Source organism: Magnolia sinica, chromosome 1, assembly GCF_029962835.1.
Source record: "Magnolia sinica isolate HGM2019 chromosome 1, MsV1, whole genome shotgun sequence".
Lineage (NCBI taxonomy): Eukaryota > Viridiplantae > Streptophyta > Magnoliopsida > Magnoliales > Magnoliaceae > Magnolia > Magnolia sinica.
Genome location: NC_080573.1, coordinates 15,650,686 through 15,665,576, shown reverse-complemented (window position 1 = coordinate 15,665,576; position 14,891 = coordinate 15,650,686). Strand labels below are relative to the sequence as shown.

General features: G+C 40.0%; 1 protein-coding gene across 7 annotated transcripts; it reads right to left on the bottom strand.

Moving 5' to 3' along the window:
- Positions 1 to 912: 912 nt before the first annotated feature.
- Positions 913 to 14,379, bottom strand: LOC131240912 (protein GID8 homolog). 7 transcript variants are annotated; one of them, XM_058239459.1, is made up of 8 exons: positions 14,222 to 14,379; positions 13,780 to 13,868; positions 12,533 to 12,692; positions 12,248 to 12,351; positions 6,992 to 7,036; positions 5,667 to 5,798; positions 5,186 to 5,342; positions 913 to 1,317 (listed from the first exon to the last, which is right to left on the bottom strand). In XM_058239459.1, the coding sequence occupies exons 2-8, from the start codon at positions 13,828 to 13,830 to the stop codon at positions 1,196 to 1,198; spliced, it is 771 nt and encodes a 256-aa protein (XP_058095442.1). In that variant the 5' UTR covers positions 13,831 to 13,868; positions 14,222 to 14,379; the 3' UTR covers positions 913 to 1,195. The 7 variants fall into 7 exon arrangements, with proteins under 7 accessions (XP_058095442.1, XP_058095430.1, XP_058095437.1 ...); XM_058239447.1 differs by having other exon boundaries at positions 12,248 to 12,354; positions 14,222 to 14,377; XM_058239454.1 differs by lacking the exon at positions 14,222 to 14,379 and adding an exon at positions 14,003 to 14,027 and having other exon boundaries at positions 12,248 to 12,354.
- Between the last annotated feature and the right edge of the window lie 512 nt (positions 14,380 to 14,891).

Genomic DNA, 14,891 nt, shown 5'->3' with positions numbered 1-14,891 from the left:
AACTCTGCCCATCACACGAAGTCACACGTGTTTAATGATTCCTACACTAAGGGGTGGTACCCAAGGTGCATGCGGGCAACCCAAAAACAGCGATCCATGCTCGTTGATTTACTTTTTTTCAATATAGTCCGTTGGCTTTCATTTTCAAACCTTCCATTCCTCATGTCTGTGGCCCACCTGATGAAGGGACCTGCCACATCTGGTTAAGAAACATTCATGACAGGGAAAACCCATCATTCGCATACGCACGCATGTTGCGTTTGTCTTGTGCGCTTGAACATGTGGCGGGTAGAAATGAGCATTCCTCTGTAGGGCCCACCGTGATGCATCTCTTATCCACACCGTCCATCTGTTTTACAAGCTCATTTTAGGGCATGAGCCGAAAATTTAAGAAGAACCAAAGTGTGAACTAAATGCATACCATTGAAAGTAGCATGTTGTTGATTTTAGTTACGATCTCGATAATAACAATAAAAAGCTTCGATAAGTCCACATGTGGGTGCCGGCAAGGCAGACAGGTGAAATATCTGAGCCGTCCACAAGAAGGGTGCCACTATGTAGATTACTTATCCTAAGAACCAGGTCAGCCTACTAGTCAGGTGGGCCACAGTTTACTGAAGAAATGTTTGTGAAAAATCTGCCCAAGTTTTCTAACCTGTCCACTTATTTCTACCATCCCGACAGACCCACGGAGTGGACCAATTTTTATCTACGGGCAGTGGCATCTGCACAGTGAGATCCATCCGATGGATGGCTTGGATATTTCACCTATCTGCCATGCCGCACACACGGTGGGGCATGCATTAGTTGACTTGTACAAGGGCGTGCACTTAGCCAAGCTCAACAATAATAATTGCGGTAGTAATGAGTATAATATAGCTGATCCACAGAAAGACGTGAACAAGAACAATCAGTAAGGAATTCCTGTAAGCCTTTTAAATGGAAAACCATCCCCAATATTTAAATTCTATCAGGAACGGGGAACAAGCTCCAGTGTACAACAGAAAACAAGGTGCCAGAGAACTTGGCCTACCAAGGAAAAAAGAATCATTCTGTCCAGATACCTCTAGAAGGAACTGAGAAGCAACCTAGATGCAATCCTATATGAAAGTATTTACATGATGCTCCATTTCAACTTTCAACTCACAATACAACAGAGACTGACCTGAGATTCTGGCACAGAGCTCGTGTCTTTTCAAGTGGCAGGATCTTCAAGCATGGCGGTGGATAAATCATTGATGTGTGGATAAATTGCTTTCTCATCGAGCTGGTTTTGAGCCCAAATCAGCATCTTTAACAAGCTGGGAAGCTTTGGGTCTGCAGTGAAAAAATGGGAATTGGTGATGCAATCTATATCGATGGTCTTAGTGGGTATAAAGTCTAATTACTACAAGCGTAAATCAGAAAAAGGACAGCTGGCAGATATCCAGAACAATTAGAATTGATAAAATACTTAAGAAAGACAAAAACAGGATTGAATTAGCAAGAGGAGAAAAAGAATCAGTTAATAGGTGCAGAGAGGCCAATTTCGATTGGAAAGAAATTATTATTAATAGATAAATCAGATGCAAGAGATATAACAATTGGTATATATGCTCCCAAGCACAACTAGAGCTGGGCAATCCTGACCCGATCTGGTGGATCTGGCCCGATCCGACGGCCTGGATCGGTGCGGATCGAGTAGGTCAGGCTAGATCCGAAAGTTTTTCGGGTCGATTACGGATCCATGCATACCCGGATCGATCCGATCCGTTTGGATCCGATTCGGTCCGATCTGGCCCGATCTGGATGTATGTGTTTCATTCATTTCATTCATCCATTTTTGAAGTTCATGTTATGGCTTGGTACAAAAAATGAGAGGAATATAAATCTCAGGTGGACCACACCACATGAAAACAATAATGGTTGGATATCCACCATTAAAATCCTCCTAAGGCCTACTATACTGTTTATTTGATATCCAATCTGTTAACTAGTTCATACAGTCCCAGATGAAGAGAAAAAACAAAGATCAGCTTGATCGAAAACTTTTATGGCCCTCAAAATATTTTTAATGGTCGGCTCTCATTCAACACTGTTTCCTGTAATGTGGTCCACTTGAGATTTGAATATACCTCATTTTTTGACTCATACTGTAAAATGATCTGTAAAAATAGATGGACGGCGTGGATGAAACAAATACGTCATGGTGGGGCCCACATAGCACCGACCATGTCTCCGTTTCCCTCCCACCATGACGTGACGTCTGTCTGACTACGCTCCAGCTGCCGTAGGTAAGTGTCGTGCGAAGACGAGCACTGACGCTCCTCGAGCTCCGAGTTGTACGAACGGTTCAAAGGATATCAAAGTTACATGGGCCCCACAGTGATGTATTTATTATATCTACACCGTTCATATATTTTTAGAGACCATTATAGAGCATCATCCAAAAAATGAATAATATCCAAAAATCATCTGGACCACACCACAAATAGCAACAGAGAATGATTTTCACCGTTAAACAATTCATATGGTCCACATGATAGTTAGATCTGTCTTATTTTTCATCTCAAGCCTTAAGATGAGCTCGCCAAATGGATGGACGGTTTGGATATAACACATACCCCATGATGAGACACACAAAACTTGCTAAGACTTTGCGTGAAAAGAACGTCAATACAGCAAGTCTCTGCACTTTCTTGCAGTGAACGTCAATACTATAGTACGTTTCGGTGAAAGCGTGGATACAGTTTTTAAAGCCATGTGGGGCCCACCTTGATATATATGTTTCATCTAAAAGCCGTTCATCCATTTGGACATATCATTTTAAGCCTTGAGCACAAAAATATAGTATATTGAAGGTTGAAGTGGATCACACCACATAAAACAGTTGGATTAAATTTAAACAATCCGAATCATACCCAACCTGATTTGACTCAGTTTCTCTGACTGAGTCGGACTCGATTCGGATCAGGCCAACCCTGCATCGGATCGGTCCGAGTCAGGTGACCCGGACTCGGTCTTGGATCGGATCGAGTTTGGGTCAAACCAGGGAGATTTCGGATTGGCTCGAGTTAGGCCCGATCCGTTCCGAACCGGACCGATGCCCAGCTCTAAGCACAACAGATATGCCACTGAAAAGTTAGGTGCTCTATAGGGCTGTTAATAGGCTGCACGACAAGTATGAACCATTTTGGAAAACATCAGAAGAGAAAAGCATCACTTTTTTTCCCCATCTTACTTACGTTGTATTTCAATTAAATCATGCTTGATTTGTGTTCAATTAGGACCTTGGTCGCTTTTAGCAGATCGTGCCCACAAGCAACATTCTTATCAAAGAATGGTGTGATACAATGCTGACTGCATGTTGAAGACAAAAAAAAAATGATAGATTCTGGTGTTTTACATTTCCCCCCCTATTTTCTGGATTATTTTTCAATTCTTTTGGGCCCGAAAAAATTGTCTGATGCAGGTCAAATACAGTCCAATATGTCCCCTATCGTATCATTTTTGGGCCTGGCCAATACACCGACCGTTATTCAAAACCTCGCTTTGAAATCTTTGGGGTCCACCATTCGATCCTTATCGCTTATCTTTTTGACTTTGACCACCCATCCTATTTTCTGAGAGATAACAAAGCTTTATTCGAGAAGCGCAGAAAGTGCAAAGAATACAACCCAACCCTACAACTCCAAAGCTTTATTAGACTTTGATCACCGATCTTACGGAGAGGTTTTTCTCATAGACTTGGTGCTTGAAGCAACATGTGACCCATGCCTGTCTCAACTAGTGGGTGTTTACAGACCCTAATCTCAATTTCTCCCTTTTGGATTTCTTTACTCTAGTGTGAATGCTTAGGATACCAAATCGATTTGCTACATGATAAAACACGTGCATGACCATGTCTATCAATCAATTAATATCATATATACATACATGCCTACACCAATGTTATAAATATCGACGATATCAGCCGATGTACCCCACGATATATCTTATATCCCACCTGTGCGACACGAAACGTAGAGGTACTATCGATATATCCCACACGGTCGATCCGATGAGTATTTTCAATTTCTGATCCATTTTTTTATTGAAATTATGTCAAATCGGTGTCAAGTGGTTACAAATACATTAGTTCTTTGTGTTTTGCATGAAAAATACGGAGTTGAAGCTTTGATTTCAATGTCCATTGGTTCTTCATGTTCTCCATTTTTTTTTTCCTTCAACCAACTGTCAATTGAGACTAATTTCAAAGTATTTAGAAGCATTTGATGAAATGATCATCACATACACTCTAATTTTGAAATTTGAGTGTAGGTGGTCCGATTTGGGGAAAATTTAAAATTTCCCAAATTTCTCCCAAATTGCTTGAGATGTTGCACTCCAAACATGAAATCAAGCATGTATGAGCATTGATCTACTGATTTCTTAAGTCCTTGTCAATTTTCAAAAAATAAAAATCATTTTTAATTAAAAATTATTGAAATATTATTTTTTTCTCGAAATTTCCCTTCAACCAGTTGTCAATTGAGACTAATTTCAAAGTATTTAGGAGTGTTTGATGAAATGATCATCACACACACTCTAAATGTTATGCATTCAATTTGAATATAATTACATTAGTTCAGTAAAACAATGCATAGCTTAGGACCCTATACAAAGGAAACCCATTCTATGCACTTCTTTTTTGAGATGTTATGATGTAAAAGTGTGTATTAAGGTTTTTTTTTTTAACAATCCCTGAAGTTTCATTAAAAAATTCAACCATTTTATGAATGTTTCCCCATGTTTTCCAAAAAGTGCGATAAATTATCCGATACAAATGATATTATCCTATGCAATAACCGATACGTATCCACATCCCAAGGATGTGATGCGTAACGCGATACCGATATTTCGAACACTGACCTACATACATCTTACTCATGAAGTGATATATTTTGTGCGTTTAGTATGCAGAAAAGTAACTAGAGAAATCAATATTCTAGTCATTTAAATCCCACTAATAGTTTTTCCAGTTCAATCCACTGGGGCATTAGAAGCTAGAGTTATGAAATGGCAATTTAAAATTCCATATGATGATCAATGTAGCAACCAGCATCTTCTCTTTGTATATATCGACCAGGGGGTTAGAAGCAGAAAATTAAAATTAAATGGGCTCCATTTTGTGAAATAGTGCAAAATGCAGGGAAAATCTCCTAACCTTTCTCATGACTCTGGCTTGTGAGAATGGCAGCATTCACTTCACTCGCAGTTTTTAGGCGCTGTGATATGCCCAAAAGCTCCCCCACAGGACAATTTGACACATCTTCAAATGCAAGCAGTGCAATTGTCCTTTCCAACTCCTCTAAAAAGTTTGGCTGTAGAAGCTCGAATTTGTTAAGATCTTGGTAAAAAATTACATAAGAAACTTTATAATTTAATTTAAGTGGAAATCTAGTTGGCAGTGTCTTCCATCCTTGCATGAAACGTACCAACTAATAATTCTGGTGTTGTGTGAATCAAAGAAAAAGAAAATCTTTTGTTCAAACAATCAAATAGAGAAAATATGATCATGAGAAAAAGCCTCCTTAATTTAGAGCAAAAGAAGAGAACTCGGTGAGGCTGACAGGTTTCAGCCATGATAAAAAAATGTTAATTAATAAAACTAACCAGGGATACTGAACTAGGTAAAAGAACATTACATTTTCTTCACCCCTTGGTGCAAGCTCCTCCTGGGCAAACTCCAAAGCTTCTTCTACTTTTCCATTCCGAATCAGTTCTATCAACCTCTGCTGCTGAAGATGGAAAAATAGTTGGGGATTTGTGTCCAGTATCTGCACAGAAAACCATCTTGTCCAGTGAACATAACATTCTAAGCACATGAACTTCTATTCCATTACCATTTGATGGCCAAGTGGTAAAAAAATGCAAGCAACTAAAATTTTAATAACAGACCAGTATTACAATATTCCCATGACATGTGACTGCTAGAAAGTCTTTACTTGCTTAATTAAGATGCCTCCTTCATTGCAAGTTGAGGTAGTTTACGAAATGATATATCTAAGCAAGAGCATAGCCCATAGACCTTAGGATTGGGCTTCTTTGCTTTTAAGGAGACTTCATGAACTTTTATAAGGCTATAAAGCCACTCTCTACGTCACACCAATCAGGCTTTTATCTCTACATCACACCAGTCAGGCTTTAAGACCAGGCTTCAGGGTTCTCTCTACATCACATTAATCGGGCATTAGGCCCAGGCTTCTTTTGCTTTAAGACAGTCACACACACACACAAATGCAAATGCAGGCCCAAAAAACTGCACACTCCAAGCCTCAATATGCTACAAAGCCATATGTTTGGTTCCCTCCCTACTCTTCATGGCACTAGCACTCATCTCCTTCCCCCCACTTCAGGCCTCAATTCAAATGCTACAAAGCCATAATTTCGTTCGTCATGGAAGATTATAATGATTGCTTGATTGAGAATACTTTCAAGATTTCACAGCACGAGTTTCTGTAGCATGTTTTGCTAACTATAGTTCTCTTTAGCATGTGTTTCTCTAGTCCATTATTTTGGGCTTAATTATCAAGTTATTGGCATATCTTTGAGGTTCGATGCCTAAGAGGTACATTGCAAATCCAATTCGAATTTTCCTTCAATTTTGCTGCATCAGACATGCTCAAGTAGCTGGCTGCAAAGAATAGCAGAGAGCCCACTGGTAAATATTTGCTGAAACACTGCTCGCACTCCAACACGATCTGGCCCAATACTGCACTATAGCCTGATTATTGCATTTTACCCCAAAAGCAGAATTTGCAAAAAGTTAAGATCCAGAGCATTCAATGCGAAACAATCTCACTGACCAGTGCTTGCTATCTAAAAAAACTCTAAACAAGTAAAAATATGTAAAATATAGATCTTTTTTGAAAGGCAAGGTAACATATAGATCACTGGAGATTATTATATCTGGAGACATAATTAGCAACCATCTGCAAGTTTCTCATGTAAGGATGCAGCAGGAACAGACCCAAAATTCCATGTCTTCTAACAGTAGCATTTCCCAAGGTTCATCCTTTAAAAAAGAAAAAGAAAAAAGCATTTCCTAAGGTTCAATTGCAGCAATTCTAAGCATTCACTGAGTATAATCTGCAAATCAATCTTTTCAGGTCAAGCTTAAATGCACAGGATGGAGTAGATTAATGCCAATGTTCTTTGGTTGGCATGCAACATACAAATCAATCCCAGTTGCACTTGCTTAACAACGTGGACAGTCTAATCAATCAATCTGGACTGTCCATTGTGTATGGCCCACACATACATGTTGCATTATTACCACTGTATATGTATCACGTCACGTACCATTGCCAGTACAGCAATTCTGTTTTTACATCTTCCCACTTTTGCATATTCGCATGGGTGCGCTTTGTATATCCACCTACTTTTTTGTTGAGGAACAGCTGGTTTTTAGAGGTTTAACTGGTCAGCAATATGCATGCATTACTTCTGGTCAAATAGAAGAAGAGAAACCGATATTTAGGTAGAGAAATCATCAAGTGCTTCTAGTTGCATAGGGATACATGGACAGTCCAATCAATCGAACTGGACGGTCCATTTAGCTGATCAGATGATAATAGACATAAAAGTTGGCTAGTTATTTTATAGCAATCCATTTTTATTTTTTTTTAAGGATAACTGGGAAATATATAAATATAAAATAAGAGGAACAAAGATGAAAACGATATCTGCTGAGGTAGCAGAAAACTTAGCATCCTAGAAATAGCAGATCATAGTCCTTCAGACCATTTACATTGCCCACCCATTCAAAAATCAGATTTTTGGCCCTGGAACACACAGCTTGAACCGAAGCAGACTTGTCATTGAAGCATCTATCATTTCTTTCCTCCCAGACTGACCACCAAATTGTGAGAATCGCAAATCTCCAAATACGCGTTCTGATTTTTCCTATCTTGATCCCATGCCAAGATGACAGCAGGTTGCAGGATGAATATGGGATGCACCAGCTGATTCTGAATCACATACAAAATTCAACCCAAACTCCATTTTCATGGCTGGGAAGCTTAAATCTTCCGATCAAAGCAATTCCTTAGAACCGTGGTATTTAAAAACAGTTACAGCTGTTATGTAACAGAACATTGGTGCCTGTTACATGATGTGGGGCTGTTATGCATGATTCAATCGAAGAAAAAAGCTCGTAACGGCTGTTATGGATTGCCATTATGAGCCGATACGAGACCACATTTTATCCTTAAAAAAATAGTTTGACTGTTAAAGGGCCGTAATGACTGTTACGGCCCAGCCAGAGTTACTGTTATTGAATACCTTGCTTAGAAGCACAAACAATTCATTATGGGCTCCACTTAATGGATGGTTCAGCTTATTGATTGAACATATTTTCCATAAACAATCCTGACCATCCATATTTTAGGCCATTGATTGGATTGTTAGAGCAGTCCACTTGCAGTGATGTTTTCTTGGAGGCCCATAAAGAGTGGGTGGGACCAAATGGAAAGTCCATATAGATTGAATGCACTGTCCATGTTTCCCTATGCAACTAGGAGCACTATAACTTCAAATGCTTTGCATATTTTCGACGAGTTAAACCTCCAAAAACCTGTGTTTCCTTGACAAGGAAAAAAGGTGATATAGAAAATCCGACCATGTGCAAATATAGAAATGTGGGAAGACTCAGAAATTAGAAGTGTGGCACTGGAAATGGTATGTGACATAGTATGAATGCAACATATATGTACCAGGTACATAGTTGTGGATCCAGATCCACTTGCTTTAGGAGACTCATTAGGATTATCTTTGAGAATGCCAAACAGAGGTATGCATGGTTGGCAGGGGCAGAGTAGAGAAAGGGGGATCACTTCATGGTAGAGAAGATAGCTCGAACGGGCAATGGAAATGTATAAAGGGTATGACAAATTACTAAAAATGTCAGCATAAGTTCTTGTAAATGTTTTATTGTGAAAGGCAGCCACCTTGCCATGACAAAAGGGAACAATTTGGTCTCCCAAATTTTACTCCCTAAATCAATCTAAATAATTTTGGGTTGAAATGGGTGTTTTCTTTTCAAGAAGAGGACGATGAACCTGAGAGACTTGATGAAGGAAGCAACTATTTATGCAGAAATTCTAAAGAATCAAGCATTGGTGAGTTGAAAAACCATTGCTCCTATTCTTAGTTGTACATGAGTACAATGCAATTGGAAAGCTAAAACTTCAGTAAGCATCGGATAACGGGTTTCTCTTTCACCCTTTTTTTCTACTTCTTTGATTGATGGGTCTCTCTCTCTCTCTCTCTCTCTCTCTCTTGCAAACATCATGAACTTCTAATCTTACAATCAGAGCTTGCTCCTTGAGGGACTCTCTTGTTCACATTGGTGATTCATGGGGTCCAGTCCACATCCATTCATCCAACCCTACATGAGAAGTTATAGTGGCCAACGTAATACTATCGTGCCAATAAAGCTCTGAGATTAATGTTTCCCATCTCAATAGTGTTGGGTATAAGGTTCAAAGAGCTTCTTTTTTTCTTTTTTTTTTCCGGGAAGACTGAATAATTCATTAAACAAAAGAGAAAACAACAAAGAGGGGGGGTCTCCAACAACAAGACCAAGCCTTCTTGGCTAAGCCATCTATCAAATCATTACGTTCCCTATTCACATGATTGAAGGCCTTGAGCTAAAGGTGTTACTAAGAGCTAAAGGTCTTGAAAATTTTAGTCAACTTACATTAAATCCAAATACTAAAGTGGGCCAATAATCTCTCAAAAACAAAAAAAAAAAGTGGACTAATAGTCAACTTGAGGAGTCATTTTTTTTTTAGAGGCAACGGGAATATATTAAAAAATGAAGGAGAGAAAACAGGGGGGATCTGCTGAGATAGCAAAAACAAAAAAGGCTACAAGCCTAGAAATAAAAAATTAAAATTCCTAAGGAAATAAACATTAGCTGCCCATTCAATTAGTAATCTTTTCGCCCTTGAGCCCACAACTTGAGCCGAAGATTGAGAGTTGTTGAAGCATCTGTCATTCCTCTCCTTCCAGACCGCCCACCAGATAGCCAGGATTGCCATTTTCCACACCTTTGATCTGATTTTACCCAACTTGAAGCCGTGCCAGTATGCCAACATGGAGGAGGCAAAAGCTGGAACGCAGCCACTAACGTTGAATCTGGAAGAAAAATCATGCCGGATCTGAGAGATAAAGGGACAGTGGACGAGGAGATGGTCCACTGATTCATCGCTGCCCATACAGCAAAGGCAGATATGAACTAGCTACATCCCTTTCTTCTTTAGATTGTCAATCGTGAGAATCCGATTCTTAGATGCCAGCCAGCCAAAGCATATAAATTTGGGAGGGACGGGATATTTCCAGATAAAAGGGGAGGCGAAGGTTGTAAGGGGGGGGGGGGGAGCGAGAACAACGTAGAGAGACTTAACCGAGAAGCGGGAAGTTTTGTCTCTTGTCCAAATAATTTTGTCCGGGTCAGATTGGATCGGGATCACCCTGGATAATTGATCGAGTAAGTCAGCATACTCAATAACCTCCCTATCATAAAGGTTTCTGCAGCAGCTAATATCCCACACTATGCCTGAATCGAATTGAGAATAAAAGCTAGCAATAGCACTATCCTTGTTAACGGCGAGGCGATAAATAGATGGGAAACTATCCCTCAACCTCATTTCCCCCAACCAGTGGTCGTCCCAGAACCGAATCGCCGACTCGTTCCCCAAATGAAAGCCAGTATTCTGAACCACAGGATTTTTGGAGCGCAAGATACCTTTCCAGATGCGTGAAGCTCTACAAGTTGAAGATTCCTTGGTCCACCATCCTCCCGGTGATGACCCGTATTTCACTTTGATTACAGTGTTCCACAAGGCTTCCGGCTCCAACCCCAATCTCTAGGTCCGCTTGCCTAAAAGGGCCCTGTTCATCACCTTCAGATTTTTGATGCTCGCACCTCCATCCTGGAAATGTCTGCATACATCTTGCTAGTCCAAGAGATGAAATTTCTTCTGATTTTCCTTGCCGCACCACAAGAAGTCTCTTCTCAGCTTATCGATCTGGAGCATAATAGATGGCGGGCGGATAAGGAGGGACATGAAGTAAGTTGGGATGTTGGACAAGGCTGCTTTAATGAGAGTGAGCCTACCCCTATGGATAAGTACCTACATTTCCGTCTAGCAAACATCTTTTGAAATTTCTCCACAACCCTGTCCCACATCGATATCTGAGGGGAGCCAATAGTGAGCAGCAGACCTACAAACAGCGTCGGGAGCAGGGCAGGCGAGCAGCCCAAGTGCTCAACGTAAGCATTTAAATCTAGATCCAATAAATTGATCCCAAAAACCTTAGATTTGGCCATATTAATTTTCAGCCCTGAAACTGCCTCGAAGCATCTTAGAGTAGTGTGGAGATTGTTGATGGCTTTAGGATCCGCTTCGATCATGATAAGCGTATCATCAGCGAATTGAATATGGGATATCGACGTAACTACCCTTGGCATTGAAATGCCTCAGAATAACCCAGCGCTTTGACCCTTTAGCAACAACTGAGAGAGAGCCTCAGTAATCATGAGAAAAAGAAGGGGCAAGAGGGGATCACCCTGGCGTAAACCCCTCGAAACTTGAGGAGTCATTTGACAAAGTAAAAACAAAGACAAATCACATACCCAAGGGTCCTTGCTCATGCCTCAGTGGTAGACTCTCAAGAGTTTCAACACGAGATCCTGAGTTCGAGTACCCATTGTGGTGAAAATCCACTGAGGTGTGAGTGCGTGTATAAAAATAAAAAAGTAAAATTTTCCTGACTCTTTGAATATCTAAAATACCTTTGTTGCCAAAACAACCCATTTTTCTTTACTATGGATCTTCCAAGATCTATCAATGAAAGGTGTGTCCAAGAACAGTTACAACAATAGGTAGAACATAAGAAATTATAGGACAAAACATGGGAGGATCAACATGACCCCAAAGCAGCATTGACGCTCTTAGTGCAAATTCCTACAGCTATATGATCAGCCCTGATGGAAAGCTATCAAATCCTAAACTGTCAAAAGAATATCGCACTCTTCATCTAGATAGCATTCTCTTCTTCTCTACTACATACCTCTTTGCTCTTCCATGCACATTGTTTACAAATTACATGTCCCATACTTCCGTATCCCCATAATGACAAATTGACAATCATAAAAAACTTAAATTACTTATATAAAAATGACCTTGAGATAGTCATATTATGAGATGGAGCATCTTACCTCAGGATTCAAATCATTAACTTTCTCAATTGCATCCTCGACATTACCACACTGCACGGCCATTTTTACGGCCATTCGATCAGTTATTGTTGCGAGATCAATGTCTGCTATTTAACAATAAGGAAAAAATAAATTATATTCTGAAATTAACCAAACCTTCTTTGATAGCCAAGGTGGAGGCTATAGATCATCACATACAAGAGATATCCATAAAAACTGGAACATACAAAGGCAATGATGTGAGGTATAGACAATGTAAAGAAAGAGATAAAGGCATGTGGATACGTTCAGTGCCAGACTCCATCCGGAACTTCTCTGCAGCTTCAACATAACCCTCTGTCACCAGAAAATTCATTACGAGCTTATTCATGTCTTCTTTTCTGATCTTTACATCATTGAGCTTTTTTTCCCACTCCGCCCTTGTAATCACCTTCTTCGATGTAGACTGCACAGAAATAGAGCTTGTATGTATTTATCAGGGATAACATGACGCTAAATCAAACAGAATGGTGTTTTCTTCAGCACAACAACCATACAGATGGAGACACCACACAGTGAACCACCCATTCATCTCCAGTGGCCCAATATGGATTAGCCAAGTCCCAAAAATCTCCTCCATTCAATAAAATTAACTATCTGATTGGTAACCTGAAGATGCTTAGCCAACAGTCTACATTTTTTATATATAAAGAGTCACATCTCCAGTGGACCACTGAAAATGTAGCCAACAGACTACATTCAATGTGAACAAAAAGAAATAAAGAAGAGAGAAAGGGAAAAGAAAAGGACTCATTCATTGTATAGCTAAGCTTTCCATCCAGGGACAGTTTTCGGGCATGACCATTCCTGATGGGTCCCACCAGATGAATGGTTGGACCACACAAGGTGATCCTGCCAATGAATCTACTGACTTACTGACATAACAAAAAACACCATATAGTTCAGTCAACCATTTGACATTTCCTCTGTATTTTCACATTTCTCTGTTTGCATTAACAGCCAAATTACCAAAAAGACCGCACGAACATATAACCAAATGACCAAAAAGACTACAAGAACATATAAACTACAAACCCAATCATCTGATCCATGATACAAGGATATGAACTGCCCATGGCCCGCTCACCAAGGTCGTCAATCTGAAGGTTCCCATGTATGACGGACAATGCTCCAAATATCTTTTAGATCAAAAGATCCTAGCCATCTAATCTTTGGCATTTTCAACTGCATGAGGGCTGCTGCAGTTTATCTTAACATATATTTGCAGGCCATGGATCAAAGGATTGGGATTGTCCCATCGGGCGATTTTCAGGGCATGATACATCCATAAAGTGCCCATGTGATTAACTGGATCACCACTGCATGGGCACTTGTATAACTCAAGTCCTGGAAATGGGGCCATCAGACAATTCCTCTACTCCTTGGAAGCTATGTTCGTAAAAAAAAATAATTTAAATTTAATAAATAAATTTGAATATCCAATCTTCTTATTTAATCTACAGTAAAATGGCAGATAATGAGATGAAAATTACCATTCTTTCAACCGGATTGAGCTGACCGACGACAAACCAGAACAGTGACATCAGTGCGCACCGTCCAAAGCCATCCGGAACCCGATTCTCTGAACTCGAACCGACAATTCAATTAGACAAAAGAAGATCGAAATCTCAACAAAAGAAACAATCAATCTAGGGTTTTACAGGAAGAAAAACAACAGAATGGGCCAAAAAAAATCAAACGCGACGAGGAAAAAACCCTAAAATTTCGAAGATCTGATTTTCTGGAGTTGCAGAAACCCTAGATTTAGCAGAAAGAATAAAAATGGGGGAGAACAGAAACAAAATGGAAATGAAAGCTATGGTTCTTGAGATTATATAGAGAAGAAATCCAGAAGCCTTTTGCTAGTGGCATGATCGTAAATATAGGAAAAAAGATGGAAGAAGGGCATTTTCAAGATTTGTGGCGGGTAGTTGCCTTCGTTTGTGTTTCCCGGCGATTCGTTTTTCCTCTCAGATCGTCGTCGGGTTGCTTCTGAGGGTTTCTTACTTTAAGAGGGAAATGATACGGTACAACAGGGAGTACTGAAATATGGTAAATCCATCTCTCCACAACACACGTGCCAGAGTAATTTTCTAATCGTGTCCATCCATCTACTGGACGGATTTTAAAGGAAAGGAAAAAGTCTTAGATAATATATCAATCATTTTCCTTCAATTTTCCCTCTGCATTTTTTTGACCGTTAACGATTTTGTTACCTACAGATGTTAAATAGCCACCAATCTGATGGATGGGATCGTTTGATCTTTCTGCACTTTCAAATAATTGTTAACCACCGTTGGATTAACTTGATGGACGGTTGTGTTGTTGCGTCATTCTGCTACGTGTACTTTCAGGAATAAGGAGGGCTCGACCCTATTCGGGCTCTTCCGGGTCCAGCGTAGCATCTCCCGATGATACAGTACAGACGGAAGAACCGGAACAGGGGTCTCTCCATATTACACATGGCGGACGCCGATTGCGTACTGATGCTGACAGTAGCGACTGGCGGCTGGACGGTGGTCTGTGGATCCACCGTGATGTGTGTGTTTTATCTTCCCGTCCATCTATTTTTTTAGATCATGAGCCTAAAAATTGAGGCAGATCT

Coding starts and splice junctions, on each gene's coding strand:
- LOC131240912 (XM_058239447.1), bottom strand. CDS start 13,830: ATGTCACTGTTCTGGTTTGTCGTCGGTCAGCTCAATCCGGTTGAAAGA. Junction 12,355..12,532: donor GATGGAGTCTGGCACTGAAC/GTATCCACATGC, acceptor ATTGTTAAATAG/CAGACATTGATCTCGCAACA. Junction 7,037..12,247: donor TTAATGATTTGAATCCTGAG/GTAAGATGCTCC, acceptor TCTTTTTTAAAG/GATGAACCTTGGGAAATGCT.